General features: G+C 40.4%; 1 protein-coding gene across 12 annotated transcripts in view; it reads right to left on the bottom strand.

The window, feature by feature from the left end:
• Adam22 (ADAM metallopeptidase domain 22) overlaps positions 1 to 15,242 on the bottom strand; it is a 231,769-nt gene that overhangs the window by 128,150 nt on the left and 88,377 nt on the right. The window contains exon 1 of one of the 12 annotated variants that reach the window (XM_029534621.1): positions 2,403 to 2,478. The exons of the other annotated variants lie outside the window; for them this stretch is intronic. Coding sequence (XP_029390481.1) covers positions 2,403 to 2,422 — 20 coding nt within the window. The 5' untranslated portion in view covers positions 2,423 to 2,478. Of the gene's footprint in view, positions 1 to 2,402; positions 2,479 to 15,242 lie in introns of those variants that run through there. 12 annotated transcript variants of the gene reach the window in all.

Here is a 15,242-nt window from a genome sequence, read left to right on the forward strand (position 1 = left end):
TAGGCCATCTTCTGCTACATATGCAGCTAGAGACACAAGCTCAGGGGGTACTGGTTAGTTCATATTGTTCCACCTACAGGGCTGCAGCCCCCTACAGCTCCTTGGGTACTTTCTCTAGCTCCTCCATTGGGGGCCCTGTGTTCCATCCAATAGCTGACTATGGCAGCTCAGATATTCTTGCATGTATAGTCTACTACTAGTCAACATACCAGGGGCTACACCCTTAGTGAAAACTTAACTTTTTCTTCTCCCAACACGTAACAGTGGCTAACAGCGCTACATCCAGGAATGAAATTTTATCTCCATTTCCACTCTCCATGCTGGGATTTGGTCTTTCTTGAATCTACAAAAGACTTGTGTGTGAGTGCTGTTCACAACTTCTGTGAGCTCATGTGTGACTTTGCCCTGCCGTGTCAAGAAGGCACAATTTACTTATAGTCATCCACCACAGCTGGATCTTATGATCTTTATATTCCCTCTTCTTCAATGATCCCTATGCTTTGGAAAGAATGGTCCAGTATAGATGTGCTACCCAGGGCTCAGCATTCTGAAGTCTCCTATTTTCTGCATCCTGGCCAGTTGTGAGTCTCTGTCTCATCTACTGTAAATAAGAGATTACCTAAGGAGAACTGAGAGATGCATTGTTCTACTCATATAATAAGCGGCTAGGAGCCAGTTTAATACTGGGTCCAATTAATGACGTAATAGTAGTATCTTCTTCCTTAGGGTCTAGCTACAGGGCCTTGGCCACGGTAATGGTGTCAGTTATGGGTTTCATCTCGTGGGTCAAGGATTAACTTCACTCATAAAGTGGTTGGGTGTCCCTATGATATTCCTTCCACTGTTGCACCAGTGGGCATGGCAGTCCTGTCAATGTTTTAGGTCACAGGTTTCACAGATGGGTAAAATTGATGATTAATTTTCTCTTTTGGTAGCTTGCTCAGAACCTTCTAGCACTATCAAAGCTAGCCATGAGGGATGAAACTTGTAGGTCTATACTAGGTTGATTCCTCCATGTTCTATGATTCAAGTATGCAAGGAACAGAGTCGTACTGTTAAGTTCTAGAGGGTAGCCAAATACACTGAGAATACCCTATACCTTTTGTTGTTGTTGTTGTTTGGGGTTTGGTTGTTGATGATGATGGGTTTTTTTGTTTTTTGTTTGGTTTGGGTTTTTTGCTTCTGTATCAGATGTAGAATATCTGGAGGGTTGTCAAGTACTTTGGCAATGGCCTGTACAGATCTTGGGGGGTCTATGGACCCTCACAAGCCAACAACTCCATCAAAAGAAGCAACCAATTCTCAGTACTATATACTCTCTGGTATCTAGTAGCAGCACTGCTACCTGGTCATAGGATAACTATATATATATATATGTGTGTGTGAGTGTGTGTGTGTGTGTATGTGTGTACGTAATATTTATTCCAAATATACTATTATTATTCTGTTAGTAAATTGATATAGTATGAAATATATATATATGCATATTTATTTAGAAGTTTCTACATATGACTTTTGAAATGTCTTAGTATTATTTAACCTTCTCTATATTCTCTTCTCTACCTTGCTCTCCTCCCCATCCGAATTTAACCCTTCCTATTCCACTAATCCTTTTACCCCTTTTTCTTCTTTTATTGAAAATAAGTCCTTTTCTCGTATAATAAATCCTTCTCATCATTTCCCCTTCCTCTACTCCTCCTAATTCTTCCCTCCGTTCCCTCCATTAGAGATGCATTCCATTTCTGCCTCTCACTAGAAAAGAATAGGCTTTTATACAGACAAACATGACAAAACATAACAAAGCAAGATAGCACATGGAGGTTGGATACAACAACCCAACAGGACGAAGAGTCCCAAGAGCAGGCACAGGGGTCAGAGACCCACTCCTTCTCACTGTCAGGATAGGACTAACTTTAAGAAGAAAATGCCAAACCTATGTCAAGGTTAACCTAGCTTCCCCATTCAGGTTCTAGAAGTAAGAGATTTGGGTATTAAAATGAGCCAGATATGGTAGAGTATGCCAGTAATCTTAGAACTTGTGAAGAGAGGCAGAAAGACCATGAGTTCAAGCTTCCCAACACATATTCTAGAAGTAAGAGATTTGGGTATTAAAATGAGCCAGATATGGTAGGGTATGCCAGTAATCTTAGTACTTAGGTAGAAAGCAGAGACAGGAAGATCATGTGTTCAAGGCCAGCACGGTACACAGTGAGGCCTTAAAAATAAAGAAAAAGACTGAACTAAGAATGGTTCAAATTAACTACATTCGTTGATTATTACTATCTTTTATAATATTCTGATAGTAAGGCACATCTCTTTACCTCATCATCAGAAATGAAGAAGAGCCATGCATTCAAAGTAAAACTGTACACCCACACCTCCCTTCACCTTCCCAGTCTTACATGACCGCATAAGTGAACATCAGGTATGAACTCCGAGCCTGGCAGGATCCATAGCACCACCACCACCACTTGCAGCTTCATCTTCTCCATCTCTTCTAACCAGACACTTTACATCAGTTTATGCCAGTTACCTTAGGAAGCTCCCATCGCCAACTCTCTGATCTCAATCTGGCTTTGTCTCCTCCCACAACTCAGCTGCTTCACAGTCGTGATGCCTTCTGGAATTCACACATGGCCATCCACAGAATCCATCCCTTAGCTGCAACTTTTGCTTTTGTTATTTTCTTCGCCATCTTGTTCTCAAAAGTAGCACCATTTCTTGAGTAGGGGCTATATAACTTTGGTAATGGGGGTCTGGTGGTAGAGGGAGAATGTCTGTTTCTCATTTCCACTTGAGCAATTTTTCCTCATTCCACTAAAACTTACCCTCTTTTTTTATCCCATACATCAGACTATACTGTCACGCATCCTGTAGTCTCTGGTTTCCAGCCACTTCCCCTCACTTTCTGAAAGTTTCAGTTTTGGTTCAGGATCACACTGTCCAACATCACTCCTATTTTATGTTCTGGAGATTTTTGTTATCTATTTAGGTCACCTTTCAAATTAACAACTTAATCTCATCCAATGAGATTGGACATCATTCCCCAGTAGCCATAGTAATATCTTTACCTTTCAGTTATAGTATTCTCTGCTTTAATCCCCTCTCTACTTCTTTTTTTTACCACGTTCATTTATTTGAGCTTTATTTTCATTTCATGCTTTAAACTTTTATGCATGTATTTGAGTGTCTGTGTGTGTGTGTGTGTGTGTGTGTGTGTGTGTGTGTGTGTGTACACTAGGTGAATGCCTGGTTCCCAAGAAGCCCAAAAGAGGGTGAACAATTCCCTAGAACTGAAGTTACAGATGGATGTAATCCAACATGAGGATTGTAGAACCCAAACCCGGGTCCTCTGAAAGGGTAACAAGTGCTCTTAACCACTGAGCCATCTTTCCAGCTCCTATTCTAGCTTTCTTAACACACCATTCCAAAACTCTGAGTGCAATAGAACTTCTAAGCCATTGGGTTTACTACCATTCTATCATTCCTCATGCCTCTGTTCAGGGGAGATTGGCCTCAGCATTCACCACCTTGCAAACCCATCACTTGACATATGACATTCCCCAGACTGAACCAATAGTGATGAAACAAACCTTGAGTCTATTCTAGGCCTCCCAGTACAACTAAATGAAACTGATAGTAGATCAGGATGCTTCTTAACATATAATAACTATAAGCAATCCCTAAAAGCTGCCTGGCATTCACACCCTACAGCAGTTTTTAGAACACCCACCTGTATCCCAGCATATCCCATGTCTTCATTTCTCTCCTTAAACCTTCAACATCTACCTTCTCTCATCCAATTTTCAAAGATTACTTCTTTCTTGTATCGTGAAGGGAAGACAAGTAAAGATGTATAAGTTGCATAGACCCCCATCACTGCATCCCTATATGTCCTATGCTCAGCCTTCCCTCCTGTTAATGATTAGCTCTCTAGTTATCTAAAGCCAATCCATTACACAGCTCTTGCTCATATACCCAATCCATCCATTCTGGTCTACTCAGAAAGCACCAGAAATCCTTCCCTCTCCTGGGATTTAAAAATTGTTAGGTCTTTTCTATTACTGCATAAATTTTTATGTCTCTTATTTAGAAAAAAACATTAATTTGTACGATTTTTCCTTTCAAAGCCTGCTCTTATCAAACTCAATAATCATCTACAATGTCTTATGATCCATGATCAATGTGCTCATCTTATCTGACACATAAGGAGCACCTGCCACTGCTGAGCACCCTTCTGCTTAAATTTCCTACCATCCACAGTCGCTTGTTTTTCTCTTCTTCCTGCTTCCCAACCTCCTTTGCTGGCTTCATCCCCTGTGCCAAACTCTAATACTTAACCACACAGCTACACACTATGGGTTGAGTCCTTCACACACCCACACACCAGAGCTCAGCCCTTCACACAGCTAGCAACTAGGGCTGAGTCCTTGCCTCTACTATTTTTTTTTCATTTCCTTAATAATTTCATCTAAAGCTTCTCTCTTTGTTTTTTAATGAAAATGTCCATACTTGAAACTCTAGCTAAAATTATCCTCTGCACAACAGAATCACCGTCTCCACTAGTTTATCATATGGTATGTGTAACACACTTAAACATCTAAACCTGAACCCTGAACCAATCTTGTGTAACTGATTTTCCTACATTCATTCCATTTCCATAAAGAACTTATCAAATTCCCCTTGTCAAGAGCTACGGAATGGCCGCTGGCTCCTCAGTTCCTCTTACTTTCTCATCTCTAATGGTCAGAGATGTCTGTCAATTCCATTTTCAAAATATGTCCCAAAGTACTTCCAAAGTATGTCCATTGCCATTGCCTTCAGTCATCATGATACCATGCTTGGTTTACTACAAAACTTAAGGTCTATTCTGTCCATTTGTCGATGATATCATTATCTTTATGAAAAATGTAACAGTCTCATAATTCCCGAGAATACACATAACTGGCATCATTATACAATGTTAACGATAATTCATTATTTCCTTCTTGAGAGAAAATGATCTTCCAAAATTTAGTATAAAAATTTTAAACTTCTTTTTTGTGCCCAATAGTCTAATAAAGGAAAAATAGATAAACAATATTTGTATGACTTTTATAAATAATTATTACTAGAGAACAAGATGTTGACAAAACTATTAAGGAACTGAAACATCCATAAATTCAGCGGGTGTGGCTGCACAAAACTTTCAGAGAGCCGTTCAACAGTAAATAGTTTGGCTTCTATGAATTTTACCTAAAGAAATTATTGCAAATGTGTATAAATATTTATCTATAAAGACTGACTATATAATATCATAGAGAAAGTCTGGAAAAGGCAGACAGAAAATTAAATAAAATACAAAACTTACAATCCCCTAAGAATAGTGGCCGCAGGAGTCTCAAGCACAACAACTATAGTGACTGTGAAGTCAGACTTGACTGTATTAAGTACAGGCCAGCCTAAGCTGTCTCAAAATAGCAATCACAACAAAACTTACAATTATACTTCTGGCACTAATGCTCCATATAAGACAGTAAAGGACCTGGCAGTGAACCACCATTATTCTATCACCTGAAAAGCAGGAGGGACAGGAGATCAAGGCCATCTGTAAGTCTGAGGCCAGGTGGCTGTAAGAAACACTGTCTTTAATAACAGATACTTGAGCCGGGCGTGGTGGCACACGCCTTTAATCCCAGCACTCGGGAAGCAGAGGCAGGCATATTTCTGAGTTCAAAGCCAGCCTGGTCTACAAAGTGAGTTCCAGGACAGCCAGGGCTATACAGAGAAACCCTCAAAAAANAAAGCCAGCCTGGTCTACAAAGTGAGTTCCAGGACAGCCAGGGCTATACAGAGAAACCCTCAAAAAACCAAAAAAAAAAAAAAAAAAAAAAAAAACAGATACTTGCAGCATCTCCTTAAAGAAAGTACCACATGTTGCAAAAGAGAGAAAATATATGTATACATGAAGAAAAACAGCAGCAACCAATGAAATGCCAGCAGGAGTTTTCCCTGGGTAGTAAAATCACTGATTTATACATTTCATTTGTTCTATGTCTGCAGAGTTTCCAAATATTTTATAGTAAACTCATATTACAGTTATAATAAGAAAATCAGAACTTTAACTTTACAGTACCGTAATTCCAATGCTATTTGGTAAATTATTTTCCATTTGGCAGAAAATAACAATCAAGGAACACCTTAATAAAAATTCATACTAGGGGCTGGAGAGTTGGCTCAATAGTTAAGAGCACTGGCTGCTCATTCAGAGGACCTGAATTCAGTCCCCAGCACCCACATGGCCACTCACAACCACTAGTCAATCCACTTCCAGGGCATCCAACATCCTCTTCTGCCTTCTTGGCATCAGGCATGCAGGCAAAACACTCGTATACATAAAATAATAAAATAAATGTTAAAACTCATACTGAAAAGGAAAAGGTTCCTAGTATCAAAAACTAGAATTATATAAAAAGGTGTTTCAGATGCAGTAGCAGACACCTGAAGCCCAGCGCCCCTAAGGTTAAGGTAGAAAGATTTTTCTGAGCTCCAGGCTACCCTGAGCCACAGAGTAAGTTCCAGAGCCAGCCTGAGTTAACCCTATCACAAAACAACTAAATACAAATAACACAAAGGAGAAAAATAACGAAAGAAATGACACCAATCAGTTATAAATTTCACATTTAAATGGTCATTATTATAGGTCATACTATATATTATATATTATATATTTGTTTGGTTTTGTTAGCACAAAGTTTCTGCTTAGTACTTCCATTTATTTTTAAAGGATGCTTACTTTACACTTCCCCTCCTACTACTATTGCTGTTTAAACACTGTCTAAGGGCTTTATGTTCAGTCACTCATGTAATACACACAGGCCTCTCGTTATGGGGGTGCTGTGTTTCCACACAGGTGAGACAGCGAAGCAGAGAGAGCAAGTGTCTTAGTGGAGGCGTGCAGGATGAGACGTGCAGACAGGATGGGACCGAATGGCCTGACTTCAAAGGTCATTCTCAGGATCAGTAAACCCAAAGACAAGATGAATTTTTCTTCCCATAATTTTCTTTTTTCATGACATACATTGAGCCACACATCACCAAACAGCCTCAAACTTCTGTGTAAAACAGTGAGCATTCAGTACAAGCAAACGCGGGTGATCCATCAAACCCACTTTCAGTACGCATACTACTGCCAGCATACGGACTCACTGCACTCTGGGCTTGCTGGTCAGCTGTCTTCATGAACTTTCTCTTCATCATAGTCCTCACAATCTTGCTGGGGCTCTCTCCACCAAAAACTCCCCCTCTCCTCTCTCTGGTTCAGTTCCCAGTGCCTTCCAGAAATCATACTTGATCGGATTAATTTCCTGTATGCCTCACTGCCATACTTTCTGAGAATTCACGTTTGCAGGGATATTAAGACAAGGTGTTACAGCTCTGGCTGGCCCTGAAACCACTCACTCTTGTGACTCAGTTTCTCAAGATCTGGGATTACAGCACCTGGCTTTGGGAACTCATTGTTGCTTGATGCCTTAGATTTTTAGTTCAGAAAGCTGCAGAATGTTCAACATCACTAGTACTGCTATTGTAACTCTCATCTATTCTGCTCTTCACAGTGTTGTAACCTGAGTTTTTTTTTTTCTCCCTCAAGTTTGCTCTGATCTTTTCTTTTTTTCATTGCTCTTCTAACATTTAACAACTATGTATCTTTGTGTAGATCTTTTTTTCCTCATCTATTGTCCTGTGTACTCAATGGGCTTATTCCATCTAGAAATTCATATTATGAAATTATGAAGACTTTTCCCAGGCTGGGGATGTATAGACCAGTGACAGAGCATTTGCCTAGTGTGAAGGTTTGCATATACTCGGCCCAGGGAGTATTAGAAGGTGTGCCCTGTTGGAGTAGGTGTGTCATTGTGGGTGTGGTCTATAAGACCCTCATCCTAGCTGCCCAGAAATTAGTATTCTACTAGCAGTCTTCAGATGCAGATGTAGAACTCTCAGCTCCTCCTGCCTAGATGCTGCCATGCTCCTGCCTTGATGATAATGGACTGAACATCTGAACCTGTAAGCCAGCCCCAATTAAATGTTGTTCTTAATAAGAGTTGCCTTGGTCATGGTGTCTGTTCACAGCAGTAAAACCCTAAGACACCTAGCATGCACAAAGCAGTGAGTTTAGTCCCCAGTATCATTGGGGAAAATATAAAAAAAAAGGATGTTCTGAAATTATATGATTAATGCTTTCTCATTGATCTATAGTGTTCTGATGAGGCTTTTACAGAAGACTGATACAGGATCTGGACTCTCCTCTAGGTGTTTACCTTCTCTCTTATCGACCATTTATAAACCTGTCCTGTTTTTATGGCTACCCCATCCCACCTATATCCTTCAACACTTCCATTTTATCCCTTTTACTTTCCTCTGGATACCCAAATCTTTTTTCAGATATGCAACCATTATCTCCTTTAATATTTTATTACAATGTTGTGTTTTTCCTTTCATTTCACAACATCTTCATTTCAGATGAATCCTTTTCACATTGGCTTTTTTTTTTTTTTCTAGATGCTATCTTCAAACACCTGGCACTCCTTGGCCTCGGTCATAGCTAGAGCTATCTTAAAGAAAGGAATCTCAGTTGAGAAAAATCCTCCATAAGATCCAGCTATGAAGCATTTTTTAAATTTGTGATCAGGCTGGTGAGATGGCTCAGTGGGTAAGGGCACCTGACTGCTCTTCCGCAGGTCTGGAGTTCAAATCCCAGCAACCACATGGTGGCTAATAACCATCCGTAACAAGATCTGACTCCCTCTTCTGGAGCGTCTGAAGACAGCTACAGTGAACTTACATATAATAAATAAATAAATCTTTAAAAAAAAAATTGTGATCAATGGGGAAAGCCCAGTCCATTGTGGGTGGTGCCATCCCTGGGCTGGTGGTCCAGGGTTCTTGAAGAAAGCAGGCTAAGCAAGGCAGGAGGAGCAAGTCAGTAAGCAGCATCCCTCCATGATCTCTTCTTTAGCTCCTGCCTCCAGGTTCCTGCCCTGCTTTAGCGCCTGTCCTGACTTCCTTCAGTGATGGCCTGCAATGTGGAAGTAGAAGTCAAATAAGCCCTTTGCTCCCCAAGTTGCTTTCATCACAGCAATAGTAACCCTAAGTAAGACGGAAGCAAATAGCACACTGCTTGGAGGCTATGTATGAAACATCATGGATGCACATGTGCAATGTCTCTTGAGAGGAGGCAGAAACTTCATTGGAAAAAAATCAAAAATGTCATTGTCTGTACCTCCCTTACCAGATATGGTCACTTAGCCCAAAACAAGAGCTTTCTGTGTGTCTGGATAGTATAGCTCCAACATTCAGATACTCAGACTGGGCTTAGGCTCCACTCCAGCCTCATTGCACTTCCTGCTGTCTACTCCCCAATTTAGAGGTGATAGTTGTTCCCCCAGAGAGAAACCTGCTTCTGCCAGGATAATGGAGATACTCTTCTCTGACTACTGGGGCTTAGAAAGGGCTGGACTCCTGACTGCTGCTGCTCCTCACAAGAACGCCAACTCTAGCTCCAGCCTTGGTGGTTCATGCTACACAGTCCTGGCACTTGGGAGGCTGAAGCAGGAGGATACCATGAAACTCAAGGCCAGCCTAGGCTACAGAGTTTGACCCCGTCTTAAAAAAAAAAAAAAAAAATCAAACTCTAGTGCTTCCGCATACATCTTATGTACTCTACGCCTTCAGAACTCGAAGACTTTTTACTTCTAAGCTATTAAGCTTTAGGCTTTCCAAGTCTGCTTTGTTTCTGACTACCAAAAATTCCAAAAATTAGTTTTGGCACACTTCACAGACTTCCAGCTCCCGACAAACTACAATAAATTCATTTTGCCTTAAAGCAACAAAGGAGCAAATGCTATCTGTGGCACAGAACTGGCCCTGCAAAATGACTTCCTACAGCACACTCCTGTACAGAATCCAGATGTTCCTCTAAACGTGTGGAACCTCTAAGAAGTCTGTAAGTCTTTTTGTAGTGTCATTAATTATCCTCAGTCCTATTAATAGCATCTAAGCAGACAACTCTACTAGCTATAAAGCATGCATAATTGTTAATCCAAAAAAAATATATAAACACTTCCTCTTCTCTCACACCCTTATAGATATAAAACAAAAGTAAGACAGTTGATATGTCATTTTATATTTAGAGTTCAGTATCTTTTTTAAATTAAATAATCTTCAGTTACACAACATAGCCTTTTTTTTCCTCTTTTTTTTCTATTTTGTTTTTTTAAGGTATTTGGTGCCTCGGATTCTCAAACATTTCCTAGACTCTACTTGAACCAACTTTCTACCCTGTTAAATGAGTTACAACTGTTCTTTCTCATTACAGCTTATGTATTTTATCTATTTATGCAACTGGATACACCCTTCCTGCCACTATAATGAACCAACCAAAGCTATACACAACATGCAAGGTTTCAATACACTGGCGCTTCTTAGAAGTAGATAGGTTTCTGAGTTAAACAACAACAACAAAACAAAAAAAGAGAAAAACAAACAAATGAACAAAAATCAAGGTATCAGAAACCTTCAAGACCCAGTTATATCACTCCTGGGCATATACCCAAAAGATGCTCCCCATCCCACAAAGTTGCTCCACCATCCCACAAAGTTGCTCCACCATCCCACAAGGATGCCTGCTCAACTATGTTCATAGCAGCTTTTCCCATAATAGCCAAGATAAACAACCTAGATTTCCTCAACTGAAGAATGGATGGAGAAAAATGTGGTGCATCTACACGATAAAATACTATTCAGCTATTAAAAACAAAAGCATCATGAATTTTGCAGGCAAATGGATGGAACTTGATAATAATATCCTGAGTGAGGTAACCCAGACCCAAAAGGACATACATGGTATGCACTCACTTAGAAGTGGGTATTAGGCATAAAGTACAGGATACCCACACTCCACTCCACAGACCCAAAGGAGCTAAACAAGAAGGAAGGCCCAAGCAAGGAAGCTTGAATCTCACTTAGAAGAGGAAATGAAATAGTCCTAAGAGGCAGAGGGAGGGAGGGAGGGAGGGACCTGGATGGGAGAGGGGATAGGGTCAGGTGTGGGGAGGGACGGGAGAGATGGCCAGATGGCCATGAGAATGAATGGAAATCTGCAACTGACATGGGTAGGGAGGTGGGGAGAATCTCCAATACCTGACAGAGACCTGGGATGAGGGAGATACCCAAGGATCAATGAGGGTTACATTAGCTAAGACTCACAACATTAGGAATATGGAACCCGAAGAAGCCATCTACTGTAGCCAGGCAGGAACCCCAGTGAAATGATAGGGGCTCCAACTTACCCACAAAACTTTTGACCCAAAATTTATCCTGTCTACAAAAAAAATGTAAATATTGGGGATGGAGCAGAGACAGAAGGAATGGCCATCCAATAGCCAGCCCAACTTAGGACCCATCCCATGGGCAAGCACCGATCCTGGACACTACTAACGATCCACTGTTAGGCTCTCAGACAGGAGTCTAGCATGGCTGTCCTCTGAGAGACTTCGCTCAGCAGCTGACTCAAACAGATGCAGACACCCACAGCCGAACAATGGAGGGGGCTTGGGGACTCTTGTGGAGAAGTAGGGGTAGAGATTGCAGCCCCAAAGAGGATAGGAACCCCACGGGAAGACCAACAAAGCCAACTAACCTGGACCTTTGAGGCTCTCAGAGATGGAACCACCAACCAAAGAGCATATCCGGGCTGGACCCAGGCCTCCCTGCACATATGCAGCAGACAAGCAGCTTGGTCATCATGAGGGTCCCAAACAACTGGAGCAGGGCCTATCACAAAAGCCGTTGCCCATCCATGGGATATGTTCTTCTATCTGGGCTGGCTTGTCTGCCATCCATGGGAGAGGATGGGCCTAGCCCCACAGAGACTTGATATGCCAGGGTGGGGAATGTCTAGGGGGCCCCCACCCTCTCAGGGGAGAAGGGGAAGGGGTATGGGGGGATTGTGGAAGGGGGGCAGTGAGCAGGATGAAGTGAAAATACATACATACATACACACACAAAGATACACAAATACACACATACAAAAGCAGGTCTCACCTTGTAGCCCTAACTCTCTTGGAACTCCCTATGAAGCCCAAACAGCTTCATCCATCCTTAAATCCATCCACCTGCCTCTGCCTCCCCGATACTAGGATAAAGAGTGTGGATCATTACACCCAGCTAGAGGTAAAACTAAATCCTCATTTGTCTATGCAGAACATGTAATTTTTCTGTTGAAATATTTCTGGATTAAGTCAGAACCAGGGGAATCTAGGAAATACAGGCACCAACTGGACATCTGTGAACAAAAGCTGACATCTGACCATTTCTCGCAAGGCTGCAGTCCTTAAAAGGTGACCTTTGCCATCTCTCAGTCTGATCCATTAGCTCGCGAACTTACCCCCATTTCCAGGACACATGAGTCTACTTACAATGACTTTGATGGACAAAGGGGTCATCGCATAAGGTCATTTTTATTTTGGTTCTGCTAAAATATCTTCCTCTTTACAGGATCAGGATTGCAATAATGGGAATGCTCTTAAAACAATTATAGTCAAACTAAATAAGTCAGCTGAGTTTTAATTTCTACATTGTAATCTTGAGTCTACCTCCATTTCAGCCAGTGATAACTGCAGTTGCTCAAAACATTTATAAAATGTTTTTATTGGAATTCCCTTCAAAGAAAACTGAATTGGCACATGAGTAAAAAAGTGCATAACATTATGGCTGCCAAAGGCTTATAACGTAGGTAGCTTGCACATCTCACCTGAAATTCCGAGGACATAAAATGTTTCCATTTACAGATGTTTCTCAGATTTGGGGATTTTTGCAAATATCTAATGAAACATCTTAGGGATAAGGACTTAAGTCTAAATACAAAACTCATTCATTACTCAGATATGACAAATGTGTAAGCCCAAAGGCAATTTTACACAATAATTTTAAGTCCTTATGAACCACAACATGAAATTTGATGTGGAACTTTCCACAACTGGACTTAGGTCAGTACTTTAAATGTTCCAAATCTGGGGCATATTTCATTTCATATTTTTAGATTTGAAATGTCTTATCTATAATTGGACCAATTGTCCATACAAAGATGATTCTGGATGCTTTTGGCAGTTTCTAAAACACAAAGATATCCGAATTATGTTAGCTCACAACATAAAGATACTAAAGACTTTGACAGCAAATCTGCCCATACATATACATCATATACATATACATATACATATATATATATATATACATATACATATATGTATGAGGAGCAGGGCAAGCTATTACAGCAAATTCAGTGCCATGCATCATGGCCACTCTGTAGGAACAACTCACTTGTCTGACCAAGCATTTGAGAAAGTTGCTTAAAAAAAAAATCTTATGATCATTACTAAATTATCTTAAATACACAATAAATGGTGAAAAGTATAAAGAGTGACACAATGAGCTGTCCTGAATAAGCCTGCATATTCTAAGACTTTAAAATCTTAAAATCTTTAAAATCATAGGTTTTTTTTTTTAAATCATAGGTTTTCTTTAAAATCACATGTATGAAGGTGAAATGTGCTTTATTCTCCTGTTTCCTTGGATATTACAAAATTATGCCTGAAAAACATCTGGGCAAATTTTCTTGTGGAAGATTACTAAAGTGTTTTCACATGGAGATTAGCGTGGGTAGGAGGATGTGTTACGTACACATCAACTGTGAATGTCTGCACCGCATACACATGGGCTATCTAAGGCCTTCTTCATACTGGAAACCCTTTCACAATTATCCGATAAACCATTGTGGTCTTCTTTCTCAAAATACAGCCACCAACCCAGCAGAAGAAAAATGTTACCTCTCATCGATGGCTTTGAGCCATAAATTTCTAAATGTTTTCATCTAGAAGTCAACGAATAATGGTGAGACTCAGTGCTCAGCTATTGCAAAATAAACAGAAATCTCAAAACAAAATGAAAATAAATCTTGATACAAAATAATGTATAGGCTAACTTTGGAATTAAAATAAAAACCCACATCTACATGTCTGACATTCTTCTTTGGGCTCTCTCTAGTTACTGTTTCAATTTTAGATTTCACTATCAAATTAGAAGAAATGACCTATAAATATTGTACACAGATATATCTAAAAGTACGAAACTTTATGAAGTAACAAAAAGTCTACATTTTAAAATCTCCAATGAAATGAAATTAAATCTATGTGGGAATAAGAGATTACAAAGAATTAAAGGAGCGTTTGTCTAAATGTTTTTAATCATCTGCAGTTTTTCCTGTATGCAGATTCCTAGGCCATGACAAATAGTCTAACCTTAGATTTCTCTATGGTCACAGTTAAAGACAGATGAATTTTTGTCCATCCTAGATGACAGCCATCTAGGCTAAGCGGCATACGGAAGAGTGCATATTAAAGAGTTTTACTCCAGATAAGGTAAGATGCCAGACTTTGGATAAGTGACTTACCCTCCACAGACTTCACTTTAAATAATAGCTACCTTCCTAATTTGTAGGTGAGAGAACCCCCTCCCCTCTCCCACCCAGTTCCTTCCCTGCCTCAGCTCTCCATGATGGCTTTTCTTCTCCCTCCTAAGTGGGATTGAAGCAGCCTCACTTGGGTCCTTTGGTTTGATAGCCTTCTTGAGTTCTGTGGGTTGTATCCTGGATATTCAGTCCTTTTGGGTCTGAGTTACCTCTCTCAGGATGATGTTTTCTAGTTCCATCCATTTGTATGCAAAACTCAAGATGTCCTCGTTTTTTTTTTTTTTAACAGCTGAGCAGTATTCCATTGTGTAAATGAACCACATTTTCTCTATCCATTCTTCATTTGAGGGGCATCTGGGTTGTTTCCAGCTTCAGGCTATCACAGATAAGGCCACTATGAACATAGTGGAGCACATGTCCCTATGGTATGATGGGGCACCTGAAAGACCTCCGTGGGGAGCCATCCCCACTCCAGTCTCAAGAAGGTGACACCCAAAAACCACAAATAAACCATCTTGATGTAAAAACACGAGATAGTTTAATGGCGGAGCTCTGGGCCGATGCGTACCTCACACAGGAGGTAGAGGCATCGACCACATGGCTTGATAGCTAGGGGTTTTTATAAGGAGAGGGTGGGAGGCTCGGGAGAATTGGTGCAGTTGTACACGATTGGCCCATTCATTTTTTTTTATTTTTTAATTATTATTATTTTCTTTATTTACATTTCAAATGC

This window comes from Mus pahari, chromosome 2, assembly GCF_900095145.1.
Source record: "Mus pahari chromosome 2, PAHARI_EIJ_v1.1, whole genome shotgun sequence".
Lineage (NCBI taxonomy): Eukaryota > Metazoa > Chordata > Mammalia > Rodentia > Muridae > Mus > Mus pahari.